Genomic DNA, 24549 nt, shown 5'->3' on the forward strand with positions numbered 1-24549 from the left:
ACTGCCAAGGTCTGGCCACTGAGGTGATTTTTTTTTTCTTTTTGTTTCATTAGAGCTTCCTTCATCTGTACCAAGAAATTGAAGCATTTATATGTAAAGAGAAGCTCTGTCACAAGGCAATTGTTGTTTTTAAATGCATAGAAAAAAACTTTCTGTTTATAATTTCAGAACAGACCTTTTCAGTAACCTTTTTTGAGACATTATTTTTTCCGCAGGAATGGTCCCTAATAATTCATATAATCCACTGATTAATTCTGGTTTGCTTCACATTTTATTCACATAATGCTCATAATATGATATTTTTTACAAAGATAGTTTAAAGAGAACAGCAACAACAACAACAACAAAAAAACTGTTCTCAGGTCAGGAAACTTCATACAGAGCTCATTTACCCAAATTGAAATATACCTCTTCATTTTTTCATTGTGTCGTTTCAAACTCAGGGCCATAAACACCATGAATAATGTGGGAAGGATATTTAAGAGCTTCAATGGGGGAGAACATTTTTGGTGAAGAACTATTCAAATTGTGTCTGTTCCTCACCAGTCATATGGACTACTTACAAGATTTTTATGTTTTGAAGCTTGACAGGATCCCCTTTTACTTTAATTATACGCAGATTTGCAGTGCTTAACTTCTCCTTTTGAGTCAACATGATCAACAGGATCAACGTGAATATGTGAGTAAATGATGATAGAATTTTGTGGGAACCAAGCCTTTAATATTCTGAATACTTTGAAACTTTGTGCTGCATTCAGCTGCTTAACAGGAAATATATGTTGGAAATATATGGTTTGAAAGGCCAATTACACACACACAAATTTTAAATTCAGATCACAAAAGAAACAAGACATTTTAGGTTGTTCCAAGATAACTGCCAATTTCACACAATAAGCAACACTAAGCACTTTACAGTACAGTGAAAATCTTAAAGTTATAACATTTAAAATTTCATACTTATTAATTTCATTCCACTGCATGCATAGTTCATTCATAGTTTATATATATCATTGTAGTGACATAATAGAGGAGAAAATACTTTTCTATGTTATCCAAACATGAAGTGTTTCAATCCTTGCCACAGTTGCCCTCATGCTACAAGACTAAAGTTATTAAGGTAGTATGTATGTGTAATGTATAAGTATTATGCCATAACTTGCAGTAAACTCCTCAGTTAAACTGCTTAGCTGTAACACACGTCACCAAATAATGATAAGCCTTGTCACTGCACCAAATTGTTATAAATTGCAAAAAGCCTCACAAATGGCAAATGCTTAATTCCTTGTAAAACGTAAACTATAACACACAGCTTTAATCTGCTAAATGTGACTATAAGGCATGATATTAATATATCATAAACACTGACATCATAATTTTCTTTAAAGCTAAAGCTTATTCTCCTCTGTGCGCCCGTTTAGATTTTGCAATAGCTATCTCAATCGGAGCTTAGGACAGTGTGCATGATCCAGTTCCTGCCACTGGCTTCTTTACATTCTTTACCTTCTTTACCCTCTTCAGCAATTCTGAAACCTGAGATCTATCCCCAATCTCACTAATATTGAGAACATGAAACTGATATCTAAGTTTTGTCTGGCGGTTATGGTCTAGGATGTCCTGCTTTTGTTGTTCATCCTTAACAGTGAAAAGGATTATGACCTTCTCCCAGATCTCCTCAAAAATACTCTTAAATTCCTTCACTGTCCTCTCTACAATATTCTTCTCTGCAATAAATTGCATTCCTGGTATGACTAGGAGGAAAGTGTAAGGTTCATAAGAAGACAGACGGATACAGAATTGTATTTTTTGTTTCATTTCCTCTGGGGAGAGCTCATAGCTGAACCAGCCAGCAGTGTTGATCACAGTCACCTGCTCCCCGTCCACCACTCCAGTATCCATTGTGATCTTCTTCAGGGGGGCATCATAACAACTCCCCTGCCTGCCAAATATCACGTCTTCTACTGCAGTCTTCTCAGGCACAGACATGCCCAGCAGGAAAAGATTCCTTTCGTCTAGAAAAAAATATGAATGATTAGGAGTAATTATGATATCAAAGCAAGGCTATTAACATTTTTTTTATAAATGACAAACTACACATAATAATTGCATACATTATATATAAAATACAAGAATACAAAAATCATACTCACTGGAAGTAGATATCTCTACTTTGTCCTGTTTTGTCAGAAAAGAGGGATACGTAAGATATTTATTCCATGGCACATAAATGCTCAGAATTACTTCACCAGAATCTTCTATTCTATAAAATCTGGGATGTTTCGCTTGACTGAATACAGACACTCTTAATTAGTGCACATTAATGAATTAAATATGCAGTATGACCCAGGTTAGTTTAGTTTGTTCACAGTGGTTTTTCATAAATCTGTTAACTATTACAGGCACTGCTTACAGCAACTACCTAAGCTACTATATTCTCTATTTATTTAGATAAAAATTGTGAACCTGAAAGAAACATACATTACATTAACTGTTTAATAAGTATCTTTTTTGCTGAAGAACTGGATACCTGTGGCTGCAGCCATTGATTAATTCTGGTCAGAGCTTCTCTATTCTTCCTACATTTCAAAAGTCCTTCATCCTCTTGGAACAGACAGTCCACAGTGAGTGTATTCACCCTGCTCACAATTCTGCTGCTGTCTTGCACAATCTTCTCTGGGTCAAATGTGTGATGAAGCACTATGAAAACAGCTGGTTTGTACTCTGTTAAAATAGAGTAATCAAATAGTTGTTACATTTAATCACTGCTAAAATGGGTACAATAACTTGAGATAATTAAATGATATTACATAACAGCACATTACCTGAGAGAGCATTAAGTTCATTAAGTGCAGCATCAATGTCAGTTCCTAGCCTTGAAGCAATAAAGCAGAAAACCAAAATGCTGTCACACACCTCCACGGCCTGCACCGTTCGACCTGGTATTTGTTGTAAGGCTTCTTTTAAGACGTCCTCTTTCAGCTTGAATGTATTCCCAGGTGAAAGGATGAAATATTTATTTCCTTCAAGAAGAAAAAAAATATGGTAAATGTAATATAACCTAATTCATATAAGTCATAGTCATCTCAAAAGTCCACCATTTTTATCAATTTTCCCTCAATCTCATTAGAAACAGAGTCTTTAGAAAAAAGACATGAAAAAGCACTGAAGCTCGACAGTTATTACCAGTAATCAGAGGACGTTGGTCTGTTGGTCCTTCAATGGAGTTCACATCAGTGTCTGTTGCATGAGCCATTTTAACTTTAGTTCTGAAATTGACATACATCATGACATGTAATAGTTAGTGTTTGTTATATATTGCAATATTTTATATTTTCACGGTCTGGTTCTCGGACAAGATTAAAACATTAAAATATAAGCTACTCAAAAATTATTCACGTGATTCAATTATGTGACGTTATTGAAGATGACTAAGCTTTCTGGTCATTGGGAAAATGTCCACTAGATGTCGCTACACTTTAATGAAATATTGCATTTTTAACGGTCCAAATATCAGCAAAGACACAAAATACAAGCGCTTATGTAGTGCAGAATTACATTGTATGCTATACGGCATTCAGATAATGTTTAGAAAATGTGTTCTCTGATGTCGACGTGTTTAGACCTATAACTAGGCACTCACAGCCTTATAAAAATATGAATCTTTATGCACGATGGCTTATTAATCAACAAATAGCCTACACAACAGTTTATCGGACGTCGAATCAGTCTAATGCGACATAGTTCATGATAAATGTATGGTTTAGGTTGCTCCGAATAAAATGAGAGGATCTTCTACTCACCCGAACTGCTCTCCTCTCTGTCTTCTAACACAATAACAATCTTTCACTTTCGTTTAGACTTTCAGGCGTGCCATCACGTTCCTGTTTCTTTCACCTTTTCACAGACAGGATAAACAGAAAAATGCAATATATAATAGTCTAATACAATAAAAATAGCATATACACAGTGTGAAAGGTATTTTGGTCCTTTGTGTGACAGTGGAATTTGTTGTAGAGAATAGCCACACATTTGTATTAGTAAATTTGAAGGCACAGACAAAAGTTGCAAACTTACATCTTTTTCTCTCTCTCTCTCCCACAAACACGAAACAACAGTTTGGCTACACCTTCTCGAATCCTTCATTGTAATCAGACTGCAGTTTCTTTTTTATGGATTACATTTACACATTAGCAATATATCATTCATAATTTATTGAATCTCCCTAATTCTTTTTCATCTTTCACATTTTCCTTTCTAAAATAGCCTACTGCTTATACACTCAGAAAGTCTTCCAGTTTTGTGGCCATTCACAAAGAGGTCAGTCATTACAAACAAAGACTATAGAAATACAAAGACAGTCCACTCCTTTTTTTATATTAAATAATGAGATACCAAATGTAAATACAATACAACATAAGAAAAATGACAAAGAACGTAGGGAACAGGAAAGGGAAAGAAAATCCAATTATAACTTGAATAAAGTGAAACCAAAAAAATAAGAAAATAACAAATAAAAACAGATAATATACAATAAAGTAAGCAAATGAATTAAATTAATTAAATACAATATAAAGTAATAATTTTACAGGGGAATTCTGAAAAAGACACAAGTTAGTGTTTTCCTTGCCTTAGTATTTTCTGATATTGAAAGCGTTTCAAAATATTGTTGTAACTCTCTTAAACACCTTAAAATGCGGCTTATTATTGGAGAATTTACATTTGTGGATATGGTATTCGGCAAAGTAATAGATTTATCAGATAAATCTCTCTCAATATTTTTTATCTGTATCCACAACAAAACATCTTTCCAAAACAAAGAAAATTGAGAGTACACAAAATCAATTACAAACTTGCAAAAACTGTTCCAAAACACTTTAGTATAATTACAGTACCAAAATAAATGTACAGTTGTTTCATCTTGTACATTACAAAAGTTGCACATTGTGGTTTGAATTTTTTTAAGTAACTATATTCACTGGGTAGAATCTTATTAATTTGAAAGATACTTCTCTGACATTGTTCACAGTAAGGCATTTATGTGGCAAAAGCCAAATTTTTGTTCCAGTTTGCAATTAGTAAAATTACTCCAATAAGCAATAACAAACTGATTCGTGCTCTTTTTCAGAAGGAAGTTGTGTTACTTGAGTGTGGTACGAGACAAGCTTTACCCACTGTTGTTTGGAATGGGTCACAAAGAGGTGGGATATAGAGTTCTATCAAGACTTTTAAACAGTGTAATGAGTCCTGAAGTTACAGCATGAAACAGGAAACAGGAAAGGGTTAAACTTCTGTAAAAACTCATAATATGACAGAAGGCAGCCACCTTCATTAAAAAGATCACATACTAAAATTATTTTATCGTTATACCATTTCTGAAAAAATAAAGACTTGCTTTTATAGAGTATATTACGATTGTTCCATTTAAAAAAAAAAAAAAAAAAAAAAAAAAAATAGACCAAGCAAGAAGCATTTGCTTGTGGAATGCCGAGAGTTTAAGAGGTAATTTTTCAATATTATAATTACATAGTGTTGAATATGAGATGTTAAAATATCCAAAGTTCGTTAAAATTGTAGAAACTTTGTGGCATGTCTGATTAAAACACTGGAAGAAACACCAGTCTTTTGCTCTCTTTTATTACAATGAAGTGAAGAATCACAAATCTTAACAGTTGACATGACATGCAGTTCACAAATTCATATGGAGCAAGACTACCACGATGGACGTATAGGATAAACAGTATGGTTTTAGGTTACTACAAACAATTTATAAAAAAAAAAAAATAAAAATAAAAAAAAAACTCATACAGACAACTCATTAATAAACATCAATATTGTACTCAATCCAAATAAGGTTTAAACATCTAAACAATTCAAATAAACAAGTTCAAACTATACAATTGACAAACTTACTTAACGCATCCTAAGGAAAGGACATGGTTGGGTGCCCATTCAAACACCCACACCTCACCAATGCAAAAAGAGCCAAAGGAAGGAAGTGAGGTATAGGCCTTAACTAGGGGAATATGGGTTGTAGCAAATTTAGCTCAAAAGGGAATTGTATATAATTAATTGATTAATTACAATTATTTATATCGGCTGACAGGAATAACTGTAGCAGAAATAAATTGCCAACATCTAATGTTCATCCAGCAAACATTCAGTGTAAGTTCATATCAACTCTAGGATATTTTCTTGGCCACAGAAAATACTTTCCTAAGTATTAATATATTAGATTTAATAAAAAAAAATCTTTGCAAGAATAACTCAAAAGTTCTTCTCGGATTGAGGAATTACAACATCAAAAACGATGGAAAACCAAAAGAGAAACTAAAAACTCCACGAGGGGAGAAAACAAAGTCAGATAACAAATACAATCAAAGTCAGGAACTCAGGATACCTTACTTGGGGTAACAAGAGAGGCTTAGCGAGACCAGGCAGGAAACACAGGGCGAAGACTCAAAAACCGAGTGGGGAACCAAGGGAAAGCTACACAACTTAAATACACTGGGGGAAAACAAGACACAGGTGAGCTGGATAACGCTAACAAGGCCACACGAAGAAGAACTAAGGCAAAGGAGAACACAGGGGACCTCTAGAGGCACGGAGACAAACTACAGGAGGAAAGACGCTGACAAAAATGCTGTTAATTGTACAGTTTTTAGAAGAAATAACAAATCGATGTATAATTTACAGTGAAAAACTGTCAAATGATATTCCCAGAATTCCCTGCATGACACTTCACATTTGAAAGTATTTTGTTTAAATAATCATGTTTTTAATAGTTTTTGTTATCAGTTCACGTGCATTTGGGCTTTATGTTACATCTTCTGTTGTTTAATTAAAGTTTATTGCATTATTTAAGTATCGTGTGTTACCATGATGGTGTTTTGTGTTTGCATGAATGACTCTGTGCACCGTCTATATATTAGTATTAGTATTCTGCTTGTGGCGAAGCTACTTGTGATGAGTTTTGAGTCTTCATGTGGCTTTCTCTTTTACCACCTGCATTATTATGGTGGTTGTCAGTATGTTTAAGGTACAAAAGAGTTTAATAGCAGTGTGTGTTGAATTTAGTGGTTTACATTCAAATTTCCTTGTTTGTAAATTACAGTTTTATACTGCAAATTTGACAGTTTTGTTCTGTAAATGTGTTTACAGTTTTCTGGATTTTTTACTTAATTATTCTGGCAACCACAGCTGCCAAAATTATTTTGTAAAAACTACAGATCTTTTTTTTTTTACAGTGGGTATCGACATAGTTATGAACGCTCCTCCAAGAGATACTGGAGACAGTGGGTGAACGGAAAAAGACTTTTAATCAGTCAAGGGATTCAGAATACAAGAAAACTACATCCATATTATGGAAACATAACTTTAAGACACAACAAACCAGACTAAGGAACTCAAGGCTTATAAAGAACAGGGAACAAAGGAGCAAACAAGATAATTAATACAAGACAGGTGAACTGAATGATAATTAACTAAACTAGGACGGGAAATGCCAAATAAGGACAAAAAGGAAACTAGGCAGAAACTAAACCATGACACATATAATATACACTCTCAATTAGATCATCCGAAGACGAATTGATAGAGACCAAACATAGTATAAGTGAGTTAATATTAACTAGTGTTCTATCATAAGCATGCATAAAATAGGATACAATACACAATAACATATACAAGAACAGTAATAATAATATACACAATGGCCTAAAGATATGTGTGTTCATTCAAAGAAAGGTTTGTCTATTAATTAATTAGAGAAGAGTCCATTTTTATTTCTCTTTCTTAAGGGGATATGAAGTGAGTGTTGCTCTGCCCGCATTCCTTTGAGCAATAAAACTAGTGTTATCAGATCCGTTGCCATGGAAGCGGGGGCCTGGAGTCATTCACAGACATACGGGCACCCAGTATGTGTATTGGGTAAGGGGTTTGTGACTATTTGTTAATCTAATAACTAATTGATTTGTTAAATCAAATGCAAAATTGTGTGTCTGATTGGTCCAAATGCTACAGGGTAATGTAGTGCACCATATATGGAGTTCACCCTAAATGTAGTTTACTAGGAATTGTGGGAGATGTAGTGCAAAGAAAGTAAGAGAAATTAGAAAAAGGAAACAAATCAGTCAAATTCACATCAATAGAGAAAGAAAATTTAGGCCACCCAGCTGTGAAAAAACATTATTAGGGATATAATTCCAAATCGACAAGGGACATTTTAAGAAGCGTTTCATCCAATTAAGTTTAAAAATGTAATTTAGAGAATTGAAATCTAGAAAATGTAGTCCTCCACTTTCATACGTGTTCATCACAACGGTATATAATGGGTATGATTTCTCCGAACAAAGTTAAATAAGAGATTATCTATCATTTTACACATTTTATTTTCCAAATATAAAGCCAAAGCTGCATATGTCAATCTAGATAAACCTTCAGCTTTAGTAAGTAATACCCTTCCTTTTAAAGAAATATTCCTTTGAAGCCACTGGTTAAGTTTTTTACAGGTTTTTTCTACTATTGGGATAAAATGATCATTACAGTGTGTAGACTCGTTCTTGGTTATAACAATTCCTAAATAAACTACTTTTTCTTTAACCAGAATATTACAAATTGAGGAAACGGTACAATCCATAATAGACAATGGTTCACATTTAGAAATATTCAGGTATAAACCAGATGCTTTGGAGAAAGCATCTAGTACTCCTAAAGCTACTGCAACTTGATCACTATTTTTTAAGAAGAGATAGTGTCATCTGCCAATTGACTGATGATCACTTCCCTCCCTGCAATAGAGATACCTGTAAGATTACTTTGCTTAACATGGTCTGCTAATAGCTGCGCTGCCAATATAAATAAATAAGGAGAAATAGGACAACCTTGACGTATACCCCTTTTAATATCAAAACCCATGCTTCAGTTTAATTGAGCTGTTAGCATTACAATATAATTTTATGTATTTATTGTAGTATCTTGAAACTCTCCCGAGCAGCGTTATTGCTTAGATAAGAGCCCCCTCAGAGGACCGTTCATTTGACATCAGAATGAATATGCTTCCAATGAACATTTTAAAATATCAACCAAATTATAATAATTTTTGTAAATTAAATGGCATCCCTCTTTCGATATATTGCACTATATAGTGGATAGGGAGAGGTTTCGGACACAGCTATAGATAATAGATGCCTCATTAGCGACTGTTTCTATGGGCCGCTAAATGGTAGCAGTATACTTGACGTCATTCACCATAGTTGTAGTATCTTGAGATACTATCAAAAGAAAACTCAGATGAGCCAAAGGTTCTCGATGGTCACTTTATTGAGGACCCATAGCAGTGTTCAGGCATAGCCTACACACCAGCATGGCCATAGAGCACATAGACATATAAAATACCTAGACGCCTCATTGGCCGCTTTGAGCCGTTGCTGCGATACATCAACCGTCCGCCATATTTATCCGGGCAAGACTGCCTTAAAAACAAATGGAGGTAAACGGGGGAGCTGCGGCTTTTTCGGGATAAAATCACAATAACGTTAACATTTATCAACCGATTTCAGTGGTTTGATCTACATGGAGTTAAAAATAACTATATCCTCCAGTTATTTACTTAGGCTCGGAAAATTATTAATTTTCTTAAGAAATTGTGAACGATCACACTTGTGTTGAATTAATAATTCTAATATTAATGTAGTATAACTGTGATATGTACATGCAATGTAATTTTAATTTACATTAAATTAAATTAAGTTGTTTCATTGCTTTCTCTGTCTTCAACCCTAACATTTGAGCTTTTATTTTTTTATTAATACTGCGAATACAAATCAAAAAGTGACACACTGGTAGTCTATAGCACTCTATACAGATATAAACTCCACAACAAACAATAACAAATGTAACTGATAACCCTTTATGGATCCAGTAAAACTTACAGTTACAGTGGTAAAAAAAAATGTTTTAATATATGTTACTACACAGGAATGCTTAGGGTGTGAGTGTGTGCATTTTACATTGTACAACAAAATGTCAAAGTATAGTTATGTTTAACACAGACCAGAATATGACCCCCCCCCCCCCCCCCACACACACACAAAAAAACCCTTTCTATTAATCAAAATTATTAATCATTATTACAACATCAAGAGGAATAATAAACAATGATTTTGTCATGATATTTCAGCTTCCCTCATTAAGGAGTTCCTGTGTTTCTCATTACTAGGCTATTTGCATTATGCAGTTTTTGTGTAAATGCACATACAGTAAATTATCAGCATTAAACAGCCTGTGTAAATAATTTGAAATGCAGACTATAGTACTGTGATTGACTGAAGAAACTGGTTATTTTTAAATATTTGACAAAAACGACAGAAACATTTAATAAGCTAATTATATTGTTATAAAAATTACCCTTACAAAGGTTATAAATGCTCCTGGAAGTCTGTTCCGGGGAGAGAGTGTGGTTTGAATATGATCAGGGACAGGGTCATTCTGGCCATTCATTCAGGGCTGTTCTGGGCTTTAACTAGTACAAATACAACATTAGGCTGTGGAGGTTTAGTCTCTTGGAAATGCAGAGTACAGGCTTTCTTCAGATTTCCTCGAGGCTTGCGTTGTCCTGTTTGCAGTTGGCTAAAAAAGAAATATATATATATATATATATAATCAGTCCACAGTTTTATGATAAACTATGCAATCCTTATAATCAAGTGATGATAAACTTACTCTTTGTAAATGAGTAGTGAAATTAAAGACAGATGCTACCCCGACATCTGTTTTTATTAATGTGCGACGGTCTGCAGATCCCCAAACTGCCGCCGGGTCAGGTATATTTTCTTGTGTCCCCATATGAGATTTATGGAGAGTTGCCCGGACCAACATGGCGGCGCCGTTGACGTGCGGTTGAGCGGCCAATGTTTCTCAATACCAAGTTCGCAGAGTCTGGACTTCCGTCCTTTCGAGTTTGGACTTGCCAAGTTCGACTCAGAAGAACGAACTCTCGAGGACGGGAGGACGAACTGAATTCTGGGTTATGGCCCGTATCAAGTCCGCACAAGTCACCTCTCGATGCATCCTCGGTAAAAGGGGCGGATCAAGAACACATCCGGGGATTTGAACTGGACTTGGCTAGATGTGAACTTTGAATTGGACCAGTACTTCGGCAGCGACTGATGACGTTTCACAAGTCCACAAGAACACAAGTACAGACAAGTACGCATATTGAGCAACGGCCGATAGAGCACACCCAATGCGCTTCTTCACAGCCTTTTTATATTGCCCCAACCCATACACAATGCGTTACCGCCCCCTGCTGGACAAATCTCAATATACACATACAACACTCCTCCCCGCTTAAATCCAAAACATTCTTTTCTCCAATTAACAAACTTGAGGGGAAAACCATTGCTCACATACAATACAATTTTCAAATAAAGTACAATTTCAAAATCTTGTAACTGTGTGTGTGTGTTTTTTTTTTCTCATCAAAGTCCTTTAAGTGTGCTAGTAGTTTTTTTTTTTTTTTTTTTTTACATTACAAAGTCCTTTAAGTGTGCGGGTAATTTCCTTTCTCTTACTGAACGTCGTAGACCCCCAGTAGGTACAATTTCAGGGTGTTTTACTTCTGCAATTGATATCACTTCAGGAATAGTAGGAGTACTAGATAGCTCAGGCTCCATACCGGAACATTCAGTTTGCAAATTTCCAAGCTCGTTTTTCTCAGGAGTAACACCCAAAGTTGGTATTATGGGAGTACTGGGTGATTTGGGCATTTGAACATCAGTATCCTGAGACACAACATCAGTGTCACATACTTGAACATCCATGCTCTGTTGTAATCTGTAATCCTCTCTTTTTGTTGGTGACTAAACAATTGATCTACATGACGTTGCACTATTTGAGCATTCCCCAAAGCTATTGTATAGGATACAGGTACTGTAATGTCCTGAATTACTCCATGTACCCATTTTGGTCCATACCCAAAATTTTGGGTATACACAGGGTCTCCAATCTGGAAATAACGAGATTTTACATGTTGATCATGATACTCTTTCTGATTTTGTTGTTTCATTTCCACTTTACCAGTGAAATCAGGATGTATCTTGTCTAAAGTGCAACGCAATTTTCTTCCCATCAGCAATTCAGCAGGAGACAGTCCAATTGTAGACTGAGGTGCGATACAATAATTAAACAGAGCTCTATGTACTTTGGTCTCCAACGTGTTTCCCGAACTTTTTTTCATTAGGTCTTTGAAAGTTTGAACTGCTCACTCTGCCAAACCATTAGATGAAGGGTGATACGGTGCAGAAGTAACATGGGTTATTCCGTTCTTAGTCATAAAATCTTTACTTGCTTTGCTTACAAAACATTGGGTGTTATCAGACACAATCATTTCAGGAATCCCACACTGTAAAAAAAAATCTGTCAAATTCACGGTAAAATACTGGCAGCTGTGGTTGCCAGAATTCTACCGTATAAAATACAGTAGCAACATTTTAGGTTTTACGGTTTTAACTTAAATTTACAGCTAAATACTGTAATTTCTTTAACTGATATAATCTTAATATACCAACCTATTAAAGTACTGAAATCTGTTTTGTTCTTTTGAAATACACTGATAACCACCAAATGCAGGTGATGATGAAATCCCATCACAAACAACTTTTAAACAATAGCATTTACAGAAGGTGCAGATGCAGTGTCATTCATACAAGCACTAAACACCATCATGGTGAGACTCCTTAAAATGAAATATGCTATAAACATTAATTTAACAACATTAGATGTAACATACAACCCTAATAAACATAACTGATAAGAAAAAACTAAGAAGAAACATAGTTATTTCAAAGAAAAAACGTCAAATTCAAACAGAATTTGAAATGGAACGCAGGGAATTCTGGGAACATCAGTTTACGGTTTTTCCCTGTAAATTTTACAGGAAGTTTCCGTTAACCATGTAACAGGTTTTTACCGTAGCATTTTCACAGTTTTTTACTGTTAAATCACGATCATTTTTTACAGTGCATGTACACTAAAACTTTTCTGCAAACACTCCAAAGTAGCTGCTGTTGTTGCTGAACTTACAGGATAGGCATCAATCCACTTAGAATGAGCATCAATGATAATTAAAAACAATTTACCTAAGAAAGGACCTGCATAATCCATGTGAATTCTCCTCCACGGTCGTCTAGGCCACTCCCAGGGGTGAAGTGAAGCGGAGCTCTCACAGGGGATTTTCGCTGTTCCTGACAGATAGTACAATCTCTTACTCGAGTTTCAATATCAGCATCCAGATTCATAGGAAGCTTCTTGCCAATCCTTTCATCTTGGACATGCCTGGGTGGGACTGATGTAACTGTTCCAACAAACCTGCACGTCCCAGTTCGGGAACAACTACACGGGTTCCCCACAGCACACATCCATCCTGCACACTGAGTTCTTGCTGTCTCTGTTCATAAGGTACAAATTCCTGGGTATCACGTGTCAGGGTTCTTGGCACAGCAGATACTAGAGAGAGACCCAGATGCAGAATTATCAAGGGAGTGACATTTATTGACAAGATTGAAATAAACAGGGCTGAAGTGAGTCCAAACAATAGAAAAGGGCAGTCCGCTGGAAAACAGGAGGATGACCAAAGTCAGACCTGGACCAAGCTAGGCTAGAGAGCAAAGGAGATAGAGCAACACCAGTCAATGATATCAATGGAGATCAGGCAGCAGCTTGGGTAACCAGTGATTGACACTTAGAGCTGTAGTGAACCCAGTCCAATCAGCTAACCAGTTCTTGAGAACAGCAGCCAGGGCTTGATACTTTGAGCTGTAGTGAAACCAGGCCAGTCAGATAGCCAGGTCTTGAGAACGGCAGCCCGGGGGGAATCAGGACACAGAACAGGAACAAACACTAAACAAGACAAGACCACAAGACAAAATAACAAGCAACAAAATAAAACATCTATGACTACATGCTATGACTAAAAAGGAAAAACCAAAATCAAACTGCTGAGAGCAAATAAATTAAAAGAAAGAACCAAAAGGCAAATTCCAGGAATCTAACTGGAATATAAACTGGCTAAGACGAAAATCAAAATAGAAAAGAAGCCAAACTAGAGGCTAAAGAAAAACTAGAACAAAATTAAAAACAGGAACTAGACTAGAGCAAAATAACAAAAGCAAAGGAATCTTGATAAACCTCAAGAGAACCAATGCAAAGCTAGACAGATAAGGAGAGCAAAAAAACAACACTACTCAATACGACTAGTAGACTGACAATAAATTCTCTTTCACACAAGGAACTCACGCAACGAACCAGCAGAGACATGAGGGAAAGGAGTACAATATAAAGGAGCAGAGCACATGAGGATCAGGTGGACACAATCACGTAAACGAGGACTAGACAAGGACTAAACAAGGGGGCGTGACCATGGGAAACAGGGAGGTTGGACCAGAGGAGCATGTGGCAAACACAAACAGAGACAGAGCCATGTGCTCAGACACAAAACAAACAAAGAAACATTGAACAGGGACAAGACAGACAAGACTGTCAGGGCAGAATCCTGACAGTACCCTCCCCCCAACGGACGCCTCCAGGCGTCCACACCCGGCAAAGGGGGCACAAACTGGGAGGGCCGGCTGGGAAGGAAACCTTGAGTTCCCGGACAACCAGAAAACATAGGAGGTGGGACTGGGGAGGAAAATACTCCAGGGAAAGAGTTTGTGGCCCTCCATGGAGTTGCCGGCTTAACAAACTCGTAAGGCCTTGGTGACAGGGAGGGTGGGATGGGGACCTTGTTGGTGGTCCTTCTGGAGACATGGACTTGTTTCGCTGGTGGAGTCTTGAAAATGGCCTTAGTGGTCTCGGTCTCCGGGGCCAACTCTTGACTGGTGAAAGACCTTGGGACAAACTCAGGGGCCATGACTGCTCTGATAGGGAGGGTGAACCCTTGGGGAAGAGGCTCAGAAGGCACAAAAACGGTCTCAGGTACTGACTTGGACGCACTCCCCAGAACTTCAGGGACAGACACTGGACTTGACTCAGGTGTACTTCCCTGGGCTGCACTGACAGGGTCAGGGACTGACTGGGGATAGCTTTCCTGGGCTACTCCGAAGAACTCTGGATACTCCTGGGCTGGAGTACACCCTGGAGGTTGTGAGGCCTGGACCGGAACTGTGGCTGAGAGTACTGGCTGCTCAGGATTGGCCTGTGTGGTAATGACAGCGAGCTGCTCAGGGATGGCCTCCATGGCCATTGCAGGAAGGGTTTCTGAAAGCATCAGATGACAAACAAGATTGGTTTCTGTGGACACAACAGGATTGGCTCGCTGTTCTGAGGTAGCCTCCATGGCCATAACAGGCAGGGTGAGATGCTCTGGAATGGCCTCCATGGCCAGGTCAAGAACAGTCTCAGTTGAAGCAGCAGTGCCCACCTTGGACGAAATAGGTCCCATAAATTCAGACGGTGCAGTCTCAGGTTCCTTTAACACAGACTTAGCTGGTGAAGTAGGCGGCTTAGGGGTTGGTTCCGGGCTGTATACCTCTGGAACCACAGAAAACAGGACCAATTGAGTCGAATCCTCCTGGACCACAGGATTAGGGACCTCTTGAATCAGACTCTCCTGACTCTGGTCGTCCTGGACCAATGTGCTTGGGACCTCTGGAAGAGCATTTGACTGCACAATGTGTGCCCTCCTTTTAGGTCTTGGAGGGCTCAAAGGAGCATGATTGGCCACTTTTGGCATGCCTGCAACCCTCTCAAACAACTCAGGGACGACTGAAGATACCTTGACCCGAACTGGGAGGATTTGAACAGACTTAGACTCTAGGATAACTTGGGTGGACTCAACGGACTCAGGGATGACTGGTGTAAACTCGACAGGCTCTGGACTGGCAGGAGCAGACTCGACCGGCTCTGGACTGGCAGGAGCAGACTCGACCGGCTCTGGACTGGCAGGAGCAGACTCGACCGGCTCTGGACTGGCAGGAGCAGACTCTGAAGACTCTCTGGTAGATGCAGCAACTCGAGCCGCCCGCTTTCTTCTGTTCCTTCGTTTCTCAGTAGGAGTCAGATGATGATCGTGGACTTGACTCAAAGGAGGAAGGAGGGCAGGGTGGTCACTGCAGACATCCTCAGGAGGGTTAAGGATCTGCCAGTCTTTACGGTGATGCACATAAAGGGAGAAGTCCCAAAAACTCAAAACATGCAATTGCTCCATCTCCCATCGTGGCAGAGGGTCATCCAGAGCGAGGTTGAAGACCTCCTTCAGGACTGCATCATCATATTCTAGGCCCCTAGCCATGGTCCAAAAGAACTGAGCAAAGCCCCGTGGATCCATGCCCTCCTGACGAAGCAATGACACTGCCCGTTGGAGCGCCAGTCTCCCTTCTGCAGTGGCAGGTGGAACAATTTTAAGACTCATTCTGCTGGGTCTGGTGATGGCTGGTTCGTTCTGTCAGGGTTCTTGGCACAGCAGATACTAGAGAGAGACCCAGATGCAGAATTATCAAGGGAGTGACATTTATTGACAAGATTGAAATAAACAGGGCTGAAGTGAGTCCAAACAATAGAAAAGGGCAGTCCGCTGGAAAACAGGAGGATGACCAAAGTCAGACCTGGACCAAGCTAGGCTAGAGAGCAAAGGAGATAGAGCAACACCAGTCAATGATATCAATGGAGATCAGGCAGCAGCTTGGGTAACCAGTGATTGACACTTAGAGCTGTAGTGAACCCAGTCCAATCAGCTAACCAGTTCTTGAGAACAGCAGCCAGGGCTTGATACTTTGAGCTGTAGTGAAACCAGGCCAGTCAGATAGCCAGGTCTTGAGAACGGCAGCCCGGGGGGAATCAGGACACAGAACAGGAACAAACACTAAACAAGACAAGACCACAAGACAAAATAACAAGCAACAAAATAAAACATCTATGACTACATGCTATGACTAAAAAGGAAAAACCAAAATCAAACTGCTGAGAGCAAATAAATTAAAAGAAAGAACCAAAAGGCAAATTCCAGGAATCTAACTGGAATATAAACTGGCTAAGACGAAAATCAAAATAGAAAAGAAGCCAAACTAGAGGCTAAAGAAAAACTAGAACAAAATTAAAAACAGGAACTAGACTAGAGCAAAATAACAAAAGCAAAGGAATCTTGATAAACCTCAAGAGAACCAATGCAAAGCTAGACAGATAAGGAGAGCAAAAAAACAACACTACTCAATACGACTAGTAGACTGACAATAAATTCTCTTTCACACAAGGAACTCACGCAACGAACCAGCAGAGACATGAGGGAAAGGAGTACAATATAAAGGAGCAGAGCACATGAGGATCAGGTGGACACAATCACGTAAACGAGGACTAGACAAGGACTAAACAAGGGGGCGTGACCATGGGAAACAGGGAGGTTGGACCAGAGGAGCATGTGGCAAACACAAACAGAGACAGAGCCATGTGCTCAGACACAAAACAAACAAAGAAACATTGAACAGGGACAAGACAGACAAGACTGTCAGGGCAGAATCCTGACAATCACGGTAATCAGGCCAGCCTTTAAGTGCATACTCACGTACTCTTGACAACCAACACAGGATCTTTAGAAGTCCAGTGCTTAATTTGTTCTGCATTCGTCAGAAAACCTGCTACACTCTCCAACATTAAGACATGCTCTTCCTCTGGTTCTTCCTCAAAAGGTTGTGCAACAGGAAGACGACTGAGGGCATCGGCATTACCATGATCCTTACCAGCTCTATAAGAAATATTGAGTGAGTTTATTGTTGTTGACAGTATTTTAATAGTATTTAATGATTATGAACATAAGCAAATTAATAATAGACCTATACCATCAATGAAACCACAAAGCTGATTACAGTATAAAGTCATTTTAAGTGTTATTAATTGCCATTAATATTATTTTCTAAAATATAAAAAAGTACATATGTGACAAAGATGTTTTTGCAACGTTTACACGGTGACGTGTAAATTGACTCTTATCAATTTTACAAATTTTTCATTAACTTTTCACTTCAAGCAATGATCACTTTTATATCAGGGGACATTTCTAATTAATTTAATACAAAAATCCAACAGATATCCATCTTTTATCTTGCAAAAATGGCTTATTCTATACTGGAAATTGACGTTTTTGTGCTGTCCGATTTGGTAAATGTGAGGTTTTGCTCTTCAGATTAGCTCTAAAATACATTTTTCTGTATATGTTTCTTATAATTATTTGTGCAAAATAATCATTAAATTATGAGAAAAAATATTTTGCTCATGCATCTAATACTTCTAACTTCTCCTCTTCAATATTTTATCTATATTATTGTCTGCACATAGAGTAGATTAATTGATTAATTGACCGTCAACTGTGTTATGAACATGTTCTGGGGAACTTGCGTCACATGTTATATTTATAAATATGTAGTGAAAGAATATAAAAACATAAGTTAATCAAGGTCATGTACTAACTAGTCCAAGGTCAGCAGTTTGCACAAGGCCCTAAAATGGCTGAAATGTCAACTGTGTTATCTTTCAACTGTGTTACCCATCAGCTGTGTTACCCATCAGCTGTAACACAGTTGACAAGGATTAACACGGTTGACATTGTTGGCAATTCAGGGTCAATTTAGGCAGTTTATACACACTGATGAAGGCCTTTGAGCCGAAACATATGTGTCCTTGTCCTATTGGTGATAAAATGTAGAATAAAACAAAAAGAAAAGACTATTTCGTGTGAGTGCGGATCATGGTTTTGTCTAATAAGTGATTTAATGGATCAATGCGCCTAAACGAAAGATCAAGCGATGAAAGAGCGCAAGTGCAAACAACTTTTGTGGGTCAAGTTAGGCTCCCATTGAGTGCTGTTGATAAAAATAAAATATTCACAAACTATTGTCATTACACGTAAATTACATAGGAGTTGCCTAAATACCATGATTTGCATTACAATGGATAAACTTAACTGATCTAATCACGCCCACACTTTCTATGAACTCAGTAGGCCTATCCATAATATTATATACACATTATATTCACATTCCTTATAATTGACTTAAACCTATATAATATTATAGATTTGGCATATATCTGTTTCTGTATGGTAAACATACGTGCCATTTTTCCCGGACATGTACTGGCCAGGATTTCTACATTGCCTAAAATATCTAGGTTTTGGCTTTGTTTGCGTGTGGTGTATGACTTTGGTTCCTTATGTTTTCGAAACGCTCTCGAGGTACTTTGAATCATAGCAATATAGAAATCCTGGCCAGGACATGTCCGGGAAGAATGGCATGACTGATAAAGTGTTATGATGTTATTGAACAAGTCCTTACAATTTGAAGTGTCATGATGCATTATAAAACTTAATTTAACTTTATAATAATGTAATATAGTCATTAACTTTATAATGTATGTTATTATAATGTGTGTGTGTTTAAATTGCTTTATGGATACTAAGTTCATACCTGTCAACTGTGTTATGTGTGGTTTTCATGTTATAAATCTTTTAAATGTGATCTAAATCATCAGACAAAAAGATGGGGATATCTCTGGAGATGGATGTCTTTGGTAAGGATGGCGAATAATGCTAAATTCAGCATACTGTGGACTTATGCTTCATCCTTCATGATAGCATGTCACAGAACGCCCATTATGATGCCCCAAATTCATATTTTCAAATCAGTTAGACAGTTAAACTCTGGTGAATAGACTCAAAAACCTTCAAACAAATGCGTTATCAAAAAATGTGGTACTTCATTCATGTTTCATTTGACACAGAATTTGTCCGTAACACAGTTGACAAAATAATGAATCAAACGATAATTTTCATTAACATATTTAAAAAGTCATTAGAGCTTAAGCTTGTCAAATAATTAATTTAGCACATTAAGGGGATATATTATTCAACCACCTAGTTTATTTATCAAAAAAGAATACTAATTTTCTAACTTCTTTCTGACCTGAAATGTACCCCTAAATACAGAATGACTCACTGTCTCACGCAGTGTAAACGTCACCGTCCGAATCCGTTCTCTTCATTTCGTTCACTCCTTCTGATATAGTCCACTCAACTACATGATTAGCTGCATAGCTTATTTTATACAGGAATTTGCACTTATCCTACGTTCACAATTATTATTTTTAATTATGTTATAAATTACGTGTTAAATGTCAAATGTTTTATTTTATAAATAAAACTAATTAATGATTTTCATTTTCACTTAATAGGATATTATTACTTTATTTATTAATTAGCAGTTAATCAAGTGTAAGAAATTACGTTTAATTTGTTTCATTATGCACTATATAGTAAGCCATACGTTTTTACATTAATTTCTTTATGTATTTATTTAGGCAATGGGATCACTCGGGGTCCTGAGTGGGGGGGGGGGGGGGGGGTTCGAGGGGGGGACTGATTTCTCATGACACCGGTTCCCATAGAAACCTGGGGCTGGACCCATAGAAACCCGCTTGCGCAGATAAGCGCGTTGGAGCTACGCATGCGCACTGGCTGGTCTAGCCTGAAAAATAAGCTTTTTAAACGCTATTTGAGCATAAGAAACTAAATTCATGGGGCAGTTCATTTCAGATTGTATTGCTGATTTGAAACGTAATTTAATCGCGAGTTCAGTGAGTCGTTTTTGAGATTTCAGGATTACCCCATTCATTTAGATGGGACTTGGTCTTGTCTGAGCTGCCCGGAGGCGTTGCAAATACGGCGGCCGAGTGAACGGACTTTCCTTGAAAGGGACTTTATTACTAGTCATGTGGTTACACAGCATTTGACCACTGGATTTAGAAAAATCTTCTCAGGTTTAAAAAATGTTTCAGCATTGCATCAACTTGAGCCACTTTGGGGTATTTTGGAGGAGCGAGTCAGGAAACGTTTTCCTTCACCAGCATAGTGACCTGGCCACTGTTCTGCAAGAGAGATAGCTCAAAATCCCTCTGGCCACTGTGCAGGACTTGTGTCTGTCATTCCCAAGACGAATTGATACTGTATTGGCCGCAAAAGGAGGCCGTATACCGTAGGCTACTAATAAATTATTGTGGTCTAAACCAGTTTCAGTTTCGTTGTCCAACCGCTATATAGGCTATAAATTAAATAAATAATAAAATAATTCCTCAACAAACTGGCCATTAATTAATAAACACACTTTCACAGTCTCACAGGGTAAAGGATCAGAAAAATCATTGTTGCCTTCAGTTGCTCTTTACTGCCCTCTGTTTTTAACACCTTTATTGCTTTCACTTTCGTTCTTACTAAAAATACGCAAAAAAAGGAGTTAAATGTTGTTAAAATTGTTTTTCAGTTATTAAACATAGCACTGTTTATGCTTCTCAAAACACCACAAGAAACTGCTGATGCAGTTTCTTAAGTCAATTCCTTTTTAGTCTGCAGGTTTTGATCATGTCAAATATTTAAACTTATTATAGAATCCCTATTATTCTTTGACTATTAGGAATTTGCATCCTGAAAACGTCTTAAGTATCATATTTGAATTTTGTAGCATTCTGCATAGATTCTGAGACAAATTTGCAATCAAGATTCACTTTATTTCATAATTATTATATCTATGTCAAAGTGTGATATCAGGGATCAGTAACAAAACCCTTGGCTATTATATAGTTATGCCATAGTTTGATGCCCTTTACAAGTGCAATAGAAGTAATACAACTGTAGTTCAATCATAACACTGAACTTTTCGATCTAATGTCTTAATATGAATGTTCATGCAGGCTACACAACAATTATCAATCTGCATACATCTAATTAAAACATAACACATTTTAGAGCTTCTTAAAATTGTTAATTACATTCAGTATGATTGCAACATGAGCAACAATTTATCCTCTGTCCTTTCAGAAATCCACAGTTAATGATTTATTTTATCAGATCATACTCTGCACTTGTTTGTGGTCCATGCCATCTCAACTGCGGGGAAAAATGCAGAATTTGAATTAGATTAATTGTTGCAAAATGAAAAGACCGCCCGTTTACCCAAGTAATCTAAAATCCAATGTCTAAAATCAGACATTATGAACCAAACAAGTCTAAACTGTAAGAAAAGCAGTGCATCCCAAATGAAAATTCAGTCATCATCTACTCATACTCATAGAGAGATTCTCACCTGTAATATTTGTAAATTGCATAGAAAAGAAAACCAATGAAAATAATTGGGATGAAAAATCCATGAAATTTCTTTTGTTCCTAAAAGGGAGAAAAGCATATATTAATACTATATAAATTGCTTCAATAATTTAGAACATACAATAATAACAGAATATGAAAAATAGATGAATTATCAATTAACAATATTGCAGACCAAAAAACATCTATATTTATGTTCATAATTCATTTTTAATCAAATAATTAACTAAAACAATTAAATATGTATCTTAAAAATATATATATTTTTATAGCTTTTCCCTTATAAATGCAAGGTTAAACAAAAACTAAAACTCCACTTCCAGATTTTTGGAGGGTACTGTACACAGTGTATATACATTAAGCAGGTCTGAACCAAAAACTTGTTCTCCAAACTCTGAAGTTTAATGCAGAGTGACTGTTGTGCCCCCACTTTTCCTACTTTGTATAAAAGTTCATTATTATTATTAAGTGATTACTTTTCTCACACATCTCAAATTAATTTAAGATAAACTTAAAGAGGTAAACCTGAGGCTTGAAACGGCGAACAACTTTGGTCAGTGCCTCGTCATTCATTTTGCATTTCAACAATCCCTTGTCTTCATGGAACAGACAGTCCACTGTGAGTGTATTTCTCCTGTTTATAAATATGCTAGTGTCTGGTACAATCTTTTCGGAGTCAAATGTGTGATGGAACACCATGAAAATAGCAGGTTTGGTTGCTGTTTCAAATAAAGAACAATAAGATTGAAAATGTGTCAATAGTATTTCAACTCATATATACATCAATATCTAAGTCCATCAAATCTAACTTTCTGGTGTTGAATCTTGAAGTTACCTGGACATGTATTAAGTTCATTCAAAGCGGTCTCTGTGTCAGTTCCTGCTCGTGAAACAATGGGGCAGAAAACCAGAATCACATTACAATCCTCCACGCTGCGTGTCTCCGTCCATCCAGGCCGATGTTTTTGGAGGTGACCTAAAATTTCCTTCCGCAAAATTTGTGATTTGCCCATCTCAATTATGAAGTAGTATTTTCCTATAAGATGAAGAACATTGCGTGTTGTAATTTTAATGCATTTTCGGAACATGGACTCAAGACAAGGTTATGTGAATAAGTAATTAGCCTATAAGACAGAAAAGAACCTTAAGCTGCAATTTAAGCCATAAGTGTCCTATAAAGTCTTGTAATGAATAATGGTTTCCTCATAATACTTACTTTATCAATTCAATAATCCAGAGTCTTACCTTCAATAATTTCATTTTGGTAGTGGACCATTTTTCTTCTTTTTAAATAAACTGTTGTTTTTGTACTGGTTACTTGATTGTTGTTTAATCTTGTCCTGAAACAAATTTGAATTCACTCTTGATTATTAATTGATTAGTTGATTAATGTGATAAGTCAGAACTCGATGACACCAATATTTTGATCTGCTTCTATCATTAGTGTATCCATGATCATGATTTTATCTTAGTCACTGAGACTGTTGTCTCGTGCTGCTCTTTACTGCCCTCTGTATGTGAGACTCGATATAACAGTTATAAACATTGTGGCTTTCACTTTCACTGGCGTTATAAAACATTACAAAACACCGAACATTATTGCACCTGTAACATATTAATTTGATAAAGAAATACTATTCTCGAAACTGCATGTTATCACATGGTTTTAGTCATTTAGACTTGTCATTTAAATTACTGCAAGCTGAAAGCTTTGACATCTGTGTTAACACTGTGGTCATTAAACCTAGCACTGTTTTAAACTTCTCAAAACACAACGAGAAACGTGCAACACACTCCCTCACACACACACAAATACACTATTATAACGCATTCGTCTCTAGGCAGCAGACTGCGTCGGCTCGACTTACCTCTCCTGCTGTTCGCAGTGACTTAGAATATAATTAATAAAAGTCAGAATAAAAGTCCTGTCGCTTTCAGCGTGTCTGTTTTTTTGTGAAAGGGATCAGATGCAATAACGAGTTACACCGCAACGGTTTGTACATTGATTTGATACATTAATAACAGTCTATACTTTCACACTTTGCCTGAATTTACAAAAAATGCGAATTCTTTGCCTTGAAGAGTTGCCATGACAAATCCATAAAGGACGTTCCAAACTAGTTAGGTATGGCTATTTCCAAAAATCAACAGGACAGAATCTCACTAAATTTTAATCACGTGATCAAAAAAGTAAAGAGCAGACTTAATATTTGGTTACAGAGGAATTTATCTCTTAAAGGTCGTGCTCTGCTGGCTAAAGCAGAAGGTAGCTATTTCTAGGCTTACCTATGTTGCTTCCTCAGTTCATTCAGATAGTAAAATAAATAAGATATTCTAACCAAACAATGTTAAATTTTCAGTGTAAAAAAAAAAACGTGTGCATTATATAGAAAATCTGTGATAGTTAATTCATA

At 37.0% G+C, this 24549-nt stretch overlaps 2 protein-coding genes across 2 annotated transcripts; both read right to left on the bottom strand.

Moving 5' to 3' along the window:
• Positions 1-254: 254 nt before the first annotated feature.
• LOC306870643 (uncharacterized protein) lies at positions 255-4090 on the bottom strand. Its single transcript, XM_079418035.1, has 7 exons — positions 4072-4090; positions 3798-3891; positions 3181-3263; positions 2820-3017; positions 2525-2718; positions 2148-2172; positions 255-2009 (listed from the first exon to the last, which is right to left on the bottom strand). The coding sequence occupies exons 3-7, from the start codon at positions 3248-3250 to the stop codon at positions 1447-1449; spliced, it is 1050 nt and encodes a 349-aa protein (XP_079274161.1). The 5' UTR covers positions 3251-3263; positions 3798-3891; positions 4072-4090; the 3' UTR covers positions 255-1446.
• A 17432-nt stretch (positions 4091-21522) lies between these two features.
• On the bottom strand, positions 21523-24315 carry LOC306871094 (uncharacterized protein). Its single transcript, XM_079418785.1, has 6 exons — positions 24004-24315; positions 23381-23475; positions 22971-23171; positions 22661-22854; positions 22116-22195; positions 21523-21919 (listed from the first exon to the last, which is right to left on the bottom strand). The coding sequence occupies exons 2-6, from the start codon at positions 23409-23411 to the stop codon at positions 21916-21918; spliced, it is 510 nt and encodes a 169-aa protein (XP_079274911.1). The 5' UTR covers positions 23412-23475; positions 24004-24315; the 3' UTR covers positions 21523-21915.
• Positions 24316-24549: the final 234 nt, after the last annotated feature.

This window comes from Barbus barbus (assembly GCF_936440315.1).
Source record: "Barbus barbus genome assembly, chromosome: 6".
Taxonomy (NCBI): Eukaryota; Metazoa; Chordata; class Actinopteri; order Cypriniformes; family Cyprinidae; genus Barbus; species Barbus barbus.

Coding starts and splice junctions, on each gene's coding strand:
- LOC306870643 (XM_079418035.1), bottom strand. CDS start 3,250: ATGGCTCATGCAACAGACACTGATGTGAACTCCATTGAAGGACCAACA. Junction 2,719..2,819: donor TGAACTTAATGCTCTCTCAG/GTAATGTGCTGT, acceptor CTATTTTAACAG/AGTACAAACCAGCTGTTTTC. Junction 2,010..2,147: donor AGTAGAGATATCTACTTCCA/GTGAGTATGATT, acceptor ATTTTTTTCTAG/ACGAAAGGAATCTTTTCCTG.
- LOC306871094 (XM_079418785.1), bottom strand. CDS start 23,411: ATGGTCCACTACCAAAATGAAATTATTGAAG. Junction 22,855..22,970: donor TGAACTTAATACATGTCCAG/GTAACTTCAAGA, acceptor TATTTGAAACAG/CAACCAAACCTGCTATTTTC. Junction 22,196..22,660: donor TTCGCCGTTTCAAGCCTCAG/GTTTACCTCTTT, acceptor TCTCCCTTTTAG/GAACAAAAGAAATTTCATGG.